At 42.6% G+C, this 14,780-nt stretch overlaps 1 protein-coding gene across 1 annotated transcript in view; it reads left to right on the top strand.

Annotated features, from left to right (window-relative positions):
* The window catches only part of SCLY (selenocysteine lyase), a 127,675-nt gene that overhangs the window by 49,730 nt on the left and 63,165 nt on the right, over positions 1–14,780 (top strand). Inside the window, exon 10 of the mRNA XM_053709917.1 lies at positions 13,819–13,902. Within this exon, the coding sequence (XP_053565892.1) occupies positions 13,819–13,902 (84 nt within the window). The remainder of the gene's footprint in view (positions 1–13,818; positions 13,903–14,780) is intronic.

The raw sequence follows: 14,780 nt of genomic DNA, 5'->3' as shown, positions 1-14,780 counted from the left end.
CTCTAAAGGAGACAGCAGACATTAGCTCCGGTTGGGCCCTATCTGTGTTTTACACTCTACGGATTGATGTCGATTCGTTTGACAGTTCTCTGGGGGCAGGTAGGCGCCACAGTAGAGCTGTGGCGAGGTGCAGGGGTCATTATTTAGCAAGTTGAGTTTTTTGCTTTAATGTTCCTGTAGAGGGTAATTTCTGCTCTTGCATGTGGGATGCAATAATTTTTGGCAACTCTGTATAGACATACATAGTTTTTGAGCATTTATAAGCGTTTTTAAGTGTGTGTAGAAAAAGATTGTGCGCTTTTATTTCTTAAAGGCGCAGTACCCGTTTTTTACAAAATTATTTTTTTCAATAAATAAAGTGTTTACCAACTGTTGTGGTTATTACTACTTTGTTTAACATGTCTGACATTGAGGAAACTCATTGCTCTATGTGTTTAGAAGCCATTGTGGAACCCCCACTTAAATTGTGTACCTCTTGTACTGATAGCGCCTTACACTGTAGAGAACATATTTTAGGAAATGTAAGTGTGTCTAAGGATGATTCTCAGTCTGAAGAGAATCAGGATAGGCCATCCAATTCTCCCCAAGTGTCACAACCTTTAACACCCACACAAGCGATACCTAGTACTTCTAGTGCGTCTAATTCTTTTACTCTGCAAGATATGGCTGCAGTTATGTCAACTACCCTCACTGAGGTATTATCTAAACTGCCAGTTTTGCAAGGTAAACACAGTAGGCCAGGTATTAATGTAAATACTGAACCCTCTGATGCTTTACAGTGCTCTGAATTGGGGGTCAGGGAATTATTGTCTGAGGGAGAACTTTCAGAATCAGGGAATGCGTTACCTCAGACCTCAGACAGATTCGGACTTAGCGTCCTTTAAATTTAAACTTGAACACCTTCGCCTGTTGCTCAGGGAGGTCCTAGCGACTCTGGATGATTGTGAACCTATTACAATTCCTCCAGAAAAATTGTGTAAGATGGATAAATATCTAGAAGTACCTACTTACACGTACATGTTTTTCCGGTTCCCAAAAGAATTTCGGAAATTGTTAAAAAGGAATGGGATAGACCAGGGATACCGTTCTCTCCCCCTCCCAATTTTAAGAAAATGTTTCCTATATCAGACACCATCAGGGACTCTTGGCAAATGGTCCCTAAGGTGGAGAGAGCAATATCTACTCTAGCTAAGTGTACAACTATACCTATTGACGACAGTTGTTCTTTCAAAGACCCTATGGATAAAAAATTAGAGGGTCTTCTAAAGAAATTATTTATTCACCAGGGTTTCTTGTTACAGCCTACTTCCTGCATTGTTCCAGTAACTACGGCGGCAGCTTTCTGGTTTGATGCCCTTTAGGAGTCTCTGAAGGTAGAGACGCCCTTAGAGGACATTTTGAACAGAATTAGAGCTCTCAAGCTAGCTAATTCCTTTATCACAGATGCTGCTTTTCAGATTGCTAAATTAGCTGCAAAAAATGCAGGCTTTGCCATTTTGGCACGCAGAGCACTATGGTTAAAATCGTGGTCTGCTGATGTATCATCAAAATCTAAACTTTTAGCTATTCCGTTCAAGGGTAACACCCTATTCGGCCCTGAATTGAAGGAAATCATTTCCGACATTACTGGAGGTAAAGGTCACGCCCTACCTCAAGACAAATCTCTTAAGATGAGGGGTAAACAAAATAATTTTCGTAGCTTTCTAAATTTCAAAGGAGTACCCTCTGCTTCCCCTTCCTCCACTATACAGGAAGGGAATTTTGCTCAATTCCAGTCTGTCTGGAGACCTAACCAGGCCTGGAAAAAGGGTAAACAAGTCAAGAAGCCCGCTGCTGCTACCAAGACAGCATGAAGGGGCAGCCCCCGATCCGGGACCGGATCTAGTAGGGGGCAGACTTTCTCTCTTTGCTCAGGCTTGGGCAAGGGATGTTCAGGATCCCTGGGCATTGGAAATTGTGACCCAGGGGTATCAGTTGGAATTCAAGGAATTTCTCCCAAGGGGGAGATTTCATCTTTCACGTTTGTCTGTAGACCAGACAAAAAGAGAGGCGCTCTTACACTGTGTAAAAGACCTCTATACCATGGGAGTAATTTGTCCAGTTCCAAAGCTGGAACAGGGACAGGGGTTTTACTCAAACCTTTTTGTGGTTCCCATCGCTCTCCATCGTTCAAGATGGAGACTATACAAACAATCTTACCAATGATCCAGGAGGGTCTCAATACATGACCACCGTGGACCTAAAGGATGCGTATCTTCACATTCCTATCCACAAGGATCATCATCAGTTTCTAAGCTTTGCCTTTTTGGACAAGCATTATCAGTTTGTGGCCCTTCCCTTCGGGTTGGCCACAGCTCCCAGAATCTTCACAAAGGTGCTAGGGTCCCTTCTAGCGGTTCTCAGGCCGCGGGGCATGGCAGTGGCGCCCTATCTGGACGATATCTTGATTCAGGCGTCAACTTATCATCTGACCAAATCTCACACGGACATTGTGTTGTCTTTCCTAAGAACTCACGGTTGGAAAGTGAATGTAGGAAAGAGTTCACTTGTTCCACAAACAAGAGTTCCATTCTTGGGAACTCTGATAGACTCGGTAGACATGAAAATATTTCTGACGGAGGTCAGAAAATCAAAGATTCTAAATACTTGCCGAGCTCTTCAGTCCATTCCTCGGCCATCAGTGGCTCACTGTATGGAGGTCATTGGATTAATGGTAGCAGCAATGGACATTGTCCCGTTTGCTCGCTTTCATCTCAGGCCACTGCAGCTGTGCATGCTCAGGCAGTGGAATGGGGATTATGCGAATTTATCTCCTCAAATAATTCTGGATCAAGAGACCAGAGACTCTTCTTTGGTGGTTATCACAGGATCATCTGTCCCAGGGAATGTGCTTCCACAGGCCATCATGGGTTATAGTGACAATGGATGCCAGCCTCTTGGGCTGGGGTGCAGTCTGTAATTCCCTGAAGGCTCAGGGTAATTGGACTCCTATGGAGTCTCAATTACCAATCAATATTTTGGAACTGAGAGCAAAATTCAATGCGCTTCAGGCGTGGCCTCAGTTGGCTCTGGCCAAATTCATAAGATTCCAGTCGGACAACATCACGACTGTGGCATATATCAATCATCAGGGGGGAACAAGGAGTTCTCTAGCGATGATAGAGGTATCAAGGATAATCCGATGGGCGGAGACTCACTCTTGCCATCTATCAGCATTCTATATCCCAGGAGTAGAGAACTGGGAAGCGGATTTTCTAAGTCGTCAGAATTTTCATCCGGGGGAGTGGGAACTCCATCCGGAGGTGTTTGCATCATTGATTCAACAATGGGCATACCAGAATTGGATCTAATGGCAACTCGACAGAATGCCAAGCTTCCACGTTACGGGTCCAGTTCAAGGGCTCCCCAGGCTGTACTGATAGATGCTCTAGCAGTACCTTGGTCGTTCAACCTGGCTTATGTGTTGCCACCATTTCCTCTCCTGCCTCGTGTGATTGCAAGAATCAAACAGGAGAGAGCTTCAGTAATTCTAATAGCGCCTACGTGGCCACGCAGGACTTGGTATGTGGATCTAGTGGACATGTCGTCTCTACCTCCGTGGAAACTACCATTGAGGCAGGACCTTCTCATTCAAGGTCCGTTCCAACATCCAAATCTAAATTCTCTGCAGCTGACTGCCAGGAGATTGAATTCTTGATTTTATCTAAGCGTGGATTCTCTGTCGGTCATTAATACTTTGATTCAGGCTTGCAAGCATGTCACGAGAAAAATTTACCATAAGATATGGCATAAATATCTTTATTGGTGCGAATCCAAGGGCTACTCGTGGAGTAGGGTTAGGATTCCTAGGATTTTGTCCTTTCTCCAAGAAGGATTAGAGAAGGAATTATCAGCTAGTTCCTTAAAGGGACAAATTTCTGCTTTGTCAATTTTACTACACAAGCGTCTAACGGATGTCCCAGACGTTCAGTCTCTTTGTCAGGCTTTAATTAGAATCAAGCCTGTGTTTAAACCTATTGCTCCGCCATGGAGTTTGAATTTAGTTCTTAATGTTCTTCAAGGGGTTCTGTTTGAACCCATGCATTCCATAGATATTAAGCTGTTATCTTGGAAAGTTTTGTTTTTAGTTGCTATCTCTTCTGCTCGAAGAGTTTCTGAGCTTTCTGCGTTACAATGTGATTCACCTTATCTTATATTCCATTCTGATAAGGTGGTTTTGCGTACTAAACCTGGATTCCTTCCTAAGGTTGTTTCAAATAAGAATATTAATCAGGAATCACGTCTCTATTCATTGTTTATTCTGGAAAACTTAGGGGTCAAAAAGCTATGGCTACCTCTCTTTTTGGCTGAAAAGCATCTTCCGCCTCGCATACGAGACTGCTGGACAGCAGCCTCCTGGAAAAAAATTACGGCTCATTCCACTAGAGCTGTGGCTTCCAGATGCTTCTGTTGAACAGATTTTTAAGGCTGCGACTTGGTCCTCCCTTCATACTTTTTCCAAATTTTCCAAATTTGATACTTTTGCTTCTTCTGAGGCCATTTTTGGGAGAAAGGTTCTTCAAGCAGTGGTGCCTTCCGTTTAGGTATCTGTCTTGTCCCTCCCGTTCATCCGTGTCCTGTTGCTTTGATATTGTATCCCACAAGTAAGGATGAATCTGTGGACTCGTTGTATCTTGTAGAAGAAAAGGAAATTTATGCTTACCTGATAAATTGATTTCTTCTATGATACGACGAGTCCACGGACCGTCCTGTCATTTTAAGACAGTATTTATTTTATTTTTTTTAAAAACTTCAGTCACCTCTGCACCTTTTTAGCTTTTCCTTTCTCTTCCTATACCTTCGGTCGAATGACTGGGGGGTGGAGTCAAGGGAGGAGCTATATAGACAGCTCTGCTGTGGTGCTCTTTGCCACTTCCTTTTAGCAGGAGGATAATATCCCACAAGTAAGGATGAATCCGTGGACTCGTCGTATCGTAGAAGAAATCAATTTATCAGGTAAGCATAAATTTCCTTATTTCCATCTAAAGGGGAGGAGAGTCCACGGCTCCATTCATTACTGTTGGGAATTATGAACCTGGCCACCAGGAGGAGGCAAAGACACCCCAGCCAAAGGCTTAAAAACCTCCCACACTTCCCTCATCCCCCAGTCATTCTTTGCCTTTCGTGAAGTGCCGAAGATCGGAGTAGATCGGAGTAGTCTCTTATGGAGGGTAGTACTCTTCGCATTGGGACTGGAGTTTTAAGTAGTCCTGTCAGCCTCTTAATGAGAGCCTGGGCGAAAGTTAGAGTCCGGAGATGCAGGGAGAGTCTTTCTGCGAAACCATCCCGACTCATATTAACAGCTCCACAAGCAATCAGCATTGACGAGTTTCGCTGCCTGCTTTTTCACTCAAGTCCATGTCAGGAGCGAGGCTACTAACCTTTCACACTCAAAGGGCCATGTTTCTGTTCCACGGCGTAGATTCTGGTAAGATCGTTTCATTTTTTATTACATAAATGATAACATGGAAGACAGGGTCACAGTGTGACGCCTTTATCTTAAAGAATCAAGGGTTAATATTCCTGGAAAGAGGATTATTGAACAGGGGGGGTTTATACATGATATTGTTTATTGTGTCATTGCTGCGTTATGTGTGAGATGAGACTCTGGCAATGTGTGGAACTTTCAGGTGACTTATGGGAGTATTGCGCAAACATTTTGTGGCGCGTTTTCTCCTTAGGCAGGGGCGGTCCTGTCAGGCATTCCTTGTGACCGGGTGTGGCTATCTCTCCTCTCTTTTGATCAGCGGCGCAGGAGACGGAAAGGTTTCTGTAGTCTGGGTCATAGGAGGTGGTGAGTGCCCCGGCCATTGGAGGTATAAAGGTGCCTAATCATTAAGTTAATCTAGTCCGTAATAACAGCGCAAGCTATGGAGGGTTCTCCCTCTTTAACAAGGTCTCATTCCTGTGTTTATTGTGAGGAGGTTCTGGTAGATCAGTCTGCTCAACTATGTTCCACATGCCTTAATAAGGTTACGACATCTAAAAGCAAACGGATGTCTAGTATTACTGAGCCGTCTCCAATTGCACATGCAGCGCCCCAGGTTCAAACCATTACTCCTACGGGAGAGATTCGTTGGCCGTCAGATTTTGCTGATTAACTGCAAATAATAGTATCGAAAGTGATCCATGCCTTACCACATCTGCTAAGCGTAGGGCGTATTATGGCGGCCCGGCCCAGGGATTGTCTACGCCTGTGGAAATATCAGAAGGGTTATATGATGACGAGGCCCACTCTGACTCTTCGGAGGAGGCCTCTTCTGGGTTGGAGTCCGTGTTATCTAAACCTCCAGCTGTGGAGGAGCCTGACTTTAGGTTTAGGGTGGAAGATTTGCGCAATTTGCTGAAACAAGTGCTTGCTACTCTGGAAGTTCCAGAACCAAAACTTTCAGAAGAACCTGCAATTCCTAAACTTGATAAGGTATATGAGGACAGATATTGACCACAAGTCCTAAAAGACACAAAGAAAGGGAGGCGCCCTTGGTGCAGCAACTTCTTATGAGTATTTCTATATCAAAAGATGACGATCAGGTACTCACAAAGATGACTGCACATCCAGTGCAATAGTGAACAAGCCGAAGCTTCAGAGCCGTTCGGCTGACTCCCCAGCGGCAAATGGGCTGTGAGCGGGACTTGTCTCCTGATGACAACACAACTTCCGGTGCTGCTAGCCAGATTAAGACGCCGACAGATAATTCCAAACAAGGCAAAGTCCAGGAGGTATTAAAACAATTGTCCAAGAGCAAGGTAAAAGTAAACAGATACTTTTATTAAAATAGATTTAAAATGTTGCTTAGCAACGTGTTTCTCGGCTCAATATGCCGTTTCATCAGGCTACATAATATTTAAAAATACCTTGCTATCTCTTTATATTATTACAGGGGAGGTTGTTGTGGTTGGTTCACCTCTCCCTTAGACACACATATTTTGTGTGGTCTGGTTTGTTGTTTATATGAGGACAGGGTGGTGCCTCAGGCCTTCCCGGCTCCTGTTAAGATGGCGAATATTATTAAGAATTAATGGGAGCGATTAGTTTCTTCCTTTTCCCCTTCTTCTTCCTTTAAGAAACTGTTACCTGTTCTGGACTCTCAGCTTGAGCTGTGGGGTACTGTCCCTAAGGTGGATGGTGCTATCTCCGTGCTCGCGAAGCGGACAACTATTCCCCTCAAGGAAAATATGTTAAGGAAACTGTTTCAACACACGGGTTTGGTTTTCAAGCGGCAGCGGTAGCTGTTGTCGCTGGAGCTGCAACATATTGGTGTGAATCCCTGGGTGAAATGGTCAAGGAGGAGACTTTTTTTATTGAAGAGATACAGAATAAGATTAAGGCGCTGAAGATCGTCAATTCTTTCATATGTGATGCCAATATGCAAATTATTCACCTGAACGCTAAGGTGTCAAATTTTTCCATTTAAGTTTGCAGGGCTCGTGGCTAAAGTTTTGGTCTGCGGACATGACCTCTAAGTCGAGGCTGTTGTCTCTGGCTTTTCAAGGAAAGATTCTGTTCAATCCAGGATTGGATTTGATCATATCCACGGTTACGGAAGGCAAGGGAGCTTTCCTACCGCAGGATAAGAAGGCTAAGCCTAAAGGATCTACTTTTCGTCCCTTTCGTGCGGACAAGGCCCAGCGCCAGCAACCCGCTGCGGAAGCGGACCAGTCCAAGGGAACTTTGAAACCGGCTCATTCTTGGAACAAGTCTAAGCAGAGCAAGAAGCCCACAGAGACAAAATCGGCATGAAGGGGCGCCCCGACCAGTCTCTGGACCAAGTAGGGAGCAGATTATCTTCTCAGAAGCCTGGTTGCAGGATGTTCAGGATCTTTGGGTTCTGGACGTTGTCGCCCAGGGTTACAGGATAGGGTTCAGATCCCATCTGCCCAGGGGCAGATTCCTCCTGTCAAACCTGTCTTCAAGACCGGAAAAGAGTTAAGCCTTTCTAGAATGTGTGAGGGATCTCTCCTCTCTAGGTATTATCGTACCAGTACCCCAAGCAGAAGGGGGTCTAGGGTACTATTCAAATCTTTTTGTGGTTTCAAAGAAGGAGGGCACATTCTGCCCGATTCTGGACCTAAAGTGTTTAAACAATTTTCTGAGTATTCCATCGTTCAAAATGGAAATGATCAGATCTATTCTGCCCCTAGTTCAAGAGGGACAGTTCATGACAACTATAGACTTGAAGGACGCTTCCCTTCATGTGCCAATTCACAGGGACCACTTCCAGTTCTTAAGATTTGTGTTTCTGGACCAACACTTCCAGTTTGTGGCCCTTCACTTTGGTCTGGCGACGGCCCCGAGAGTCTTCACGAAGGTTCTGGGGGTACTACTTGCAGTGGCCAGATCCAGAGGCATTGCTCTGGTGCCCTATCTGGACGACATCCTAGTCCAGGCGCCGTCGCTCAGTCTTGCAGAGGATCATTCGAGGGCGCTTCTTCTTTTGCTCCAATTTCACGGTTGGAAGATTAACTTAGGAAAGAGTTCCCTGGTTCCCAGCAACAGGGTGCCCTTCAGTCCTCCTCAAGCCCCTCGGTGGCTCAGTGTATGGAGGTGATCGGACTCATGGTCTCCACTCTCCAGCATAGACGTCATTCCATTCGCCAGGTTCCATCTCAGGCCTCTTCAATTGTGCATGTTGAGACAGTGGAACGGCGATCATTCAGATCTATCACAGCAGATATCCATGGATGCTCGGACTCGGATTTCCCTCTCTTGGTGGATCCGTCCGGAGTAACTGTCCATGGGGACATCCTTCTTGAGACTGTCCTGGGAGATTGTGACTATGGACACGAGTCTTGCAGGATGGGGAGCTGTTTGGGGTGCCAGGATGGCACAAGGAAAATGGTCCCGGGAGGAGTCGCTCCTCCCGATAAATATCCTGGAACTCCAAACAATCTGAAGGCATGGCCTTCTCTGGAGGCGTTCAGCTTCATCAGATTCCAATACGAAAACTTAACCTCGGTGGCTTACATCAACCATCAGGGGGTACGAGGAGCTCCCTAGCCATGAGGGAGGTGTCTCGGATATTGGAGTGGGCGGAGTCCCACAGCTGCTCGCTCTTAGCGATTTACATTCCAGGTGTGGACAACTGGGAAGCATACTTTCTCAGCAGGCAATCCTTCTATCCGGGGGAATGGTCTCTTCACCCTGAAGTGTTTGCTGAGATTTATCTCAGGTGGGGAACGCCGGAGATAGATCTCATGGCGTCCAGACTCAATTGCAAGCTACTAGCATACACAGTAGGTAAGCGCGGTGTAGCGGCGTCCGGAACCGGAACCGGTAATGGTAGGTAAAATGCTCCAATGGAATGGTCTGGCAGAGTGCCGTAGCCAGCGATCAACTCAAAATCGCTGTATATACAAGAACAGGAGGGCAAATGGCAGGTACTCCAATAACCAGATAGGCGCAACTCTATTCGGTAAAAAATTCAAAACTTTAATGAAAAAATGTTTAAAAATTGTATATAAAATACACAATCAAGCTGGACACAAAGACAGGGGGTGAAAAAGACAGGCCTGACGCGTTTCGCGCCCCCTAGTGGCGCTTATTCATAGGCTGCAGCACCTAGTGTGTGGTGCCTTTTTAAAGGGCAAGGAAAACCATTAACCCTTAGTGTGCAAATCATTATTAAAAACAGTAACAAAATAAAAACAACAACAAATTTACATTGGGATTACTTACAAAAAATATAAATACAGATTCAGATACAGACATACCTGAGCCAGTGTGTGGAATAATGTGATACCTAGACATGATAATGAGAAATTAATATATACCAATTACCTAAGTTTGGATACTAGTAACTAAGAGATGTCCTAGTTTTCTTAAATATGTATAAACCAACTAGTATTGTACACAATAGGGATATCACAATATTAATATAGTAAGGGAAATATATAATTAATTAATAGTCTCATGACTACATAGTGCCATTTCAGTTATCAGTGAAGTAGTTAATATCGCATGCTTTATTCATTCCTAGTGGTTGACATGTATTAAGCTTTAATATCCAAAATATTTCTTTCTTATCTAAGATTTTTTGCCTATTGCCTCCTCTAATTGGAATTTTAGCGATATCAATGATTTGGACTGAAATATCAGCCTTGTGGGTGAAATGTAAACCATTAAAGTGACTAGCGACTGCGGAGTCCTTAGAATAGTTTTTGACGTCTCTAACATGTTCCCCAAAAATTCACAAAAACAAGGATACCCCCCCGGGAAAATCTTAGATAAGAAAGAAATATTTTGGATATTAAAGCTTAATACATGTCAACCACTAGGAATGGATAAAGCATGCGATATTAACTACTTCACTGATAACTGAAATGGCACTATGTAGTCATGAGACTATTAATTAATTATATATTTCCCTTACTATATTAATATTGTGATATCCCTATTGTGTACAATACTAGTTGGTTTATACATATTTAAGAAAACTAGGACATCTCTTAGTTACTAGTATCCAAACTTAGGTAATTGGTATATATTAATTTCTCATTATCATGTCTAGGTATCACATTATTCCACACACTGGCTCAGGTATGTCTGTATCTGAATCTGTATTTATATTTTTTGTAAGTAATCCCAATGTAAATTTGTTGTTGTTTTTATTTTGTTACTGTTTTTAATAATGATTTGCACACTAAGGGTTAATGGTTTTCCTTGCCCTTTAAAAAGGCACCACACACTAGGTGCTGCAGCCTATGAATAAGCGCCACTAGGGGGCGCGAAACGCGTCAGGCCTGTCTTTTTCACCCCCTGTCTTTGTGTCCAGCTTGATTGTGTATTTTATATACAATTTTTAAACATTTTTTCATTAAAGTTTTGAATTTTTTACCGAATATAGTTGCGCCTATCTGGTTATTGGAGTACCTGCCATTTGCCCTCCTGTTCTTCAATTGCAAGCTACCCCGTTACGAGTCGAGATCCAGGGATCCCCAGGCAGAGCTGATAGATGCCTTAGCGGTGCCTTGGGGATTCAGCCTAGCTTACATTTTTCCACTGTCACCACTTCTACCTCGTGTAGTGGCATGCATCAAACAGGAGTGGGCTTTGGACATTCTAATTGCTCCATCATGGCTGCGGAGGACGTGGTTTGCGGATTTGTTGGGGATGTCATCCACTCCGCCGTGGAGGTTACCCTGTCGCAGGGATCTGCTGGAACAGGTCCCTTTTCAACATCAAAATCAGACTCTGAGGCTCTGAGACTCTAATTCAGGCAAGGAAGCCAGTCACTCGTCGCATCTACCATAAGGTGTGGAGGACTTACTTGTCCTGGTGTGAGAAGCATGGATATCCTTGGCATGAGGTGAAGGTATCCAGGATTATTTCCTTTCTCCAAGACGGTTTAGAGAAGGGTCCTTAAAGGGACAGATTTCGGCATTATCAGTCTTGTTGCATAGGAGGTTCGCTGAGCTCCCTGACATCCAAGCTTTTGTTCAGACTCTTTCTAGAATCAGGCCTGTCTTTAGACAGTCTGCTCCCCCATGGATCTTAAACTTTGTCCTTAAGGTATTGCAGAAGGTTCAGTTTGATCCTATGCATTCCATTGATATTCGGATTCTGTCCTGGAAAGTTCTCTTCCTGTTGGCCATTGCATCGGCACAAAGAGTATCTGAACTGGCTGCCTTGCAATGTGAGCCTCCTTATCTGTTTTTTCATGCAGATAAGGCTGTGCTTTGCACTGGTTTGGGGTTTCTTCCCAAGGTGGTGTCTAACCGTAACATCAATCAGGAAATAGTGGTTGCTTCTTGGTGTCCTAACCCTTCTTCTTCTAAGGAGAGGTTGCTTCATAATCTGGATGTGGTTCGTGCCCTGAAGTTTTTATCTTCAGGCTATGAAGGATTTTAGACAGTCTACATCTCTTTTTGTGGTGTATTCAGGGAAGCGCAAGGGACAGACAGCCTCTTCTACTTCTTTGTCCTTTTGGTTGAGGAGCTTGATTGGCTTGGCCTATGAGACAGCGGGACATAAGCCTCCTCAGAGGATCACGGCTCATTCAACTAGAGCTGTTGCTTCGTCTTGGGTCTTCAAGAATGAGGCCTCTCTGGAGCAAATTTGTAAGGCGGCTACCTGGTCCTCCTTACACACTTTTACAAAATTTTACAACTTTGACGTTTTTGCTTCTGCGGAATCTGTTTTTGGGAGAAAGGTTTTGCAGGCTGTGGTGCCCTCAGATTAGGGCCCGCCTTTTCCCTCCCGGTTTCATTCAGTGTCCTCTAGAGCTTGGGTATAGGTTTCCCAACAGTAATAAATGAAGCCGTGGACTCTCCTCCCCTTTACATGGAAAACATAAATTATGCTTACCTGATCATTTAGTTTCCATTGAGGGGAGGAGAGTCCACGGCTCCCGCCCGTATCTCCGATAGGCGGACCTAAATTTAATTCATCTTCTGGCACCATTTATACCCTGATATTTCTTTGAATGTTCCTTGTTCCTTCGGCAGAATGACTGGGGGATGAGGGAAGTGGGGGAGGTATTTAATCCTTTGGCTGGGGTGTCTTTGCCTCTTCATGGTGGCCAGGTTCATAATGCCCAACAGTAATGAATGAAGCCGTGGACTCTCCTCCCCTCGATGGAAATGAAATTATCAGGTAAGCATAATTTATGTTATTGTACAAAAAAACATTAAATATACTGTATATATAAATAAATAGAACATATTCTTCTATGTGCAGAACATTGGAATGTGAAATATTCCTATTTTTATGTTGGGTTAGCGCATATGACAATATGCGATCGAGTTTGAGCGAGAGTGGGGGGTTCCACTTTTTTTCTCTCTATTGACTTCTATGGGGGAATAAGTGAACGTGCACGCGATATTCTAACTTCGGCTTTTTGCGTTTGTCGAGTTAGCACAACAGCGAAAATAGTTTACTTTCCACTGGCAATATGAGCGCAACTCGACAAGCACAAAAAGCTAACTTCTAGCGCAATTAACGCTTGAGCGGAAATGTTAATTTGCGCTCCACTCGTAATCTGGCCCATTGTGTATTATTTAAATTCTTTATAAATTGGCCTTTCTTTAAAGGGACAACAAAGCACAAACTGTTCTCAGTTAACAAAACAAAACTCAGCACTGTTTACACCTTCTGATCCCTGGGGCATAATCTGCCTCTCGTCATTGTACACATGCTTGAGTTTTTCTATAATACGCCCTAAAGGGACAGTAAACTCCTTGTAATTGCGTGACATTTATGTTGTCTTGCCATAGAATAATATCATCCAAGTTTAAACATTCTTAATATCTTGTTTGCTGCAGTTGTTTTTCATTAGACAAACTCAACCAACCACTTGCCTCATTTGTAGTTCATCTGGGCTTGCGTCTGCAGCTGACATGGTTAGCCACATTTATTATGTTGTTATAAAGTTCATTGTTTTGCATTTTTTATCTTTCAAGCCAGTGAGGAAAAGATATGTAGCATTGTTGGCCTTGAGAAGTCTGAACTGTGTTTTTCCGTTTTTAGAATTAGAAAATCACAATTTTCAGAACTAGATTACATGAAAGGGGGCAAAATAAATAATAAACGTATATTGCAAAGCTGTTACACTATGCATAACTAAACCTTTTATTTTAAAACCTCCAGGTGTTTACTGTCACTTTAATTTAAGGTATTTTATCTGTATGATGGACAATGCTGGTTTTCAATGTCCCATCTGATGTTCAGTCTTGATAGTCATTTTGTAATGGGGACATTATTTTGTCAACTTCATAAAAACACATCTCTCTCAATCATTTCATCATCGGATGATTTACACAAATCGTTTTCTATTCCTTTAGGCCGCAGAGCTTGTATCCTCACACTGCACTGTATACAGGAGTCACATGCAAGAGGTTCGAGATTATCTTGAGCAAAAGCTACAGGTGAGACCTCTGCAACCAGTGTGAGACTGAACCTTCTGTAGTTTTTAGGTCAGGAGCATCACTTGTAAGTCTGATTAGTTCAGAGCTGTTATGTCAGACAGAAGTTATACTTTACTAATACATTGCTAAGTTATGTTCTGAATGCAAAATATAGTTACAGTACCTAGATTAAAAATCAGAATCTAAAGCTGGTCTTAAAAAACCCTGGCGCCAGGGAGCTGCTGGAACCTTAAAATTAGTCCCTTGCGCCCTGGTTTAGTTTCCGCTACTCCCACTCCCTCCTGCTTGCCGCCAGCAGGCACACCTAACATTAAGCTTGGTTAGGCTGGATCCTTTCTAGGCTTCACAGCTGTGAAATACAAATCCAACTTTTTATGGTGTTATTATGTAATTTGTGTGTTATATATATATATATATATATATATATATATATATATATATATATATATATATATATATATATACAGTATATATACAGTATATATACACAAACACACATAGACTCCTGTATATGTGTGTGTATACATATTTATTTATGAATATAAATATGAATCCAACTTTTTATGGTGTTATTATATGACTTGTGTGTGTATACACACATATATATATATATATATATATATATATATATATATATATATATACACAAACTACCATATGCATGTGTGTGTATATACATATTTATTTATGAATATACTATTTTAATGTTATATATATGACACATTTATATTTCTTGTTTTGTATTATAATGTTATGATGGTGTGTGTGTATGTGTATGTGTGTATATATATATATATATATATATATATATATATATATATATATATATATATATATATATATATATATATATATATATATATATATATGAGATGGTT

The sequence above is a fragment of the Bombina bombina genome, chromosome 4 (genome assembly GCF_027579735.1).
Source record: "Bombina bombina isolate aBomBom1 chromosome 4, aBomBom1.pri, whole genome shotgun sequence".
Taxonomy (NCBI): Eukaryota; Metazoa; Chordata; class Amphibia; order Anura; family Bombinatoridae; genus Bombina; species Bombina bombina.
Note: the sequence above shows the minus strand (reverse complement) of the source record. Positions and strands in the feature narration are given on the sequence as shown.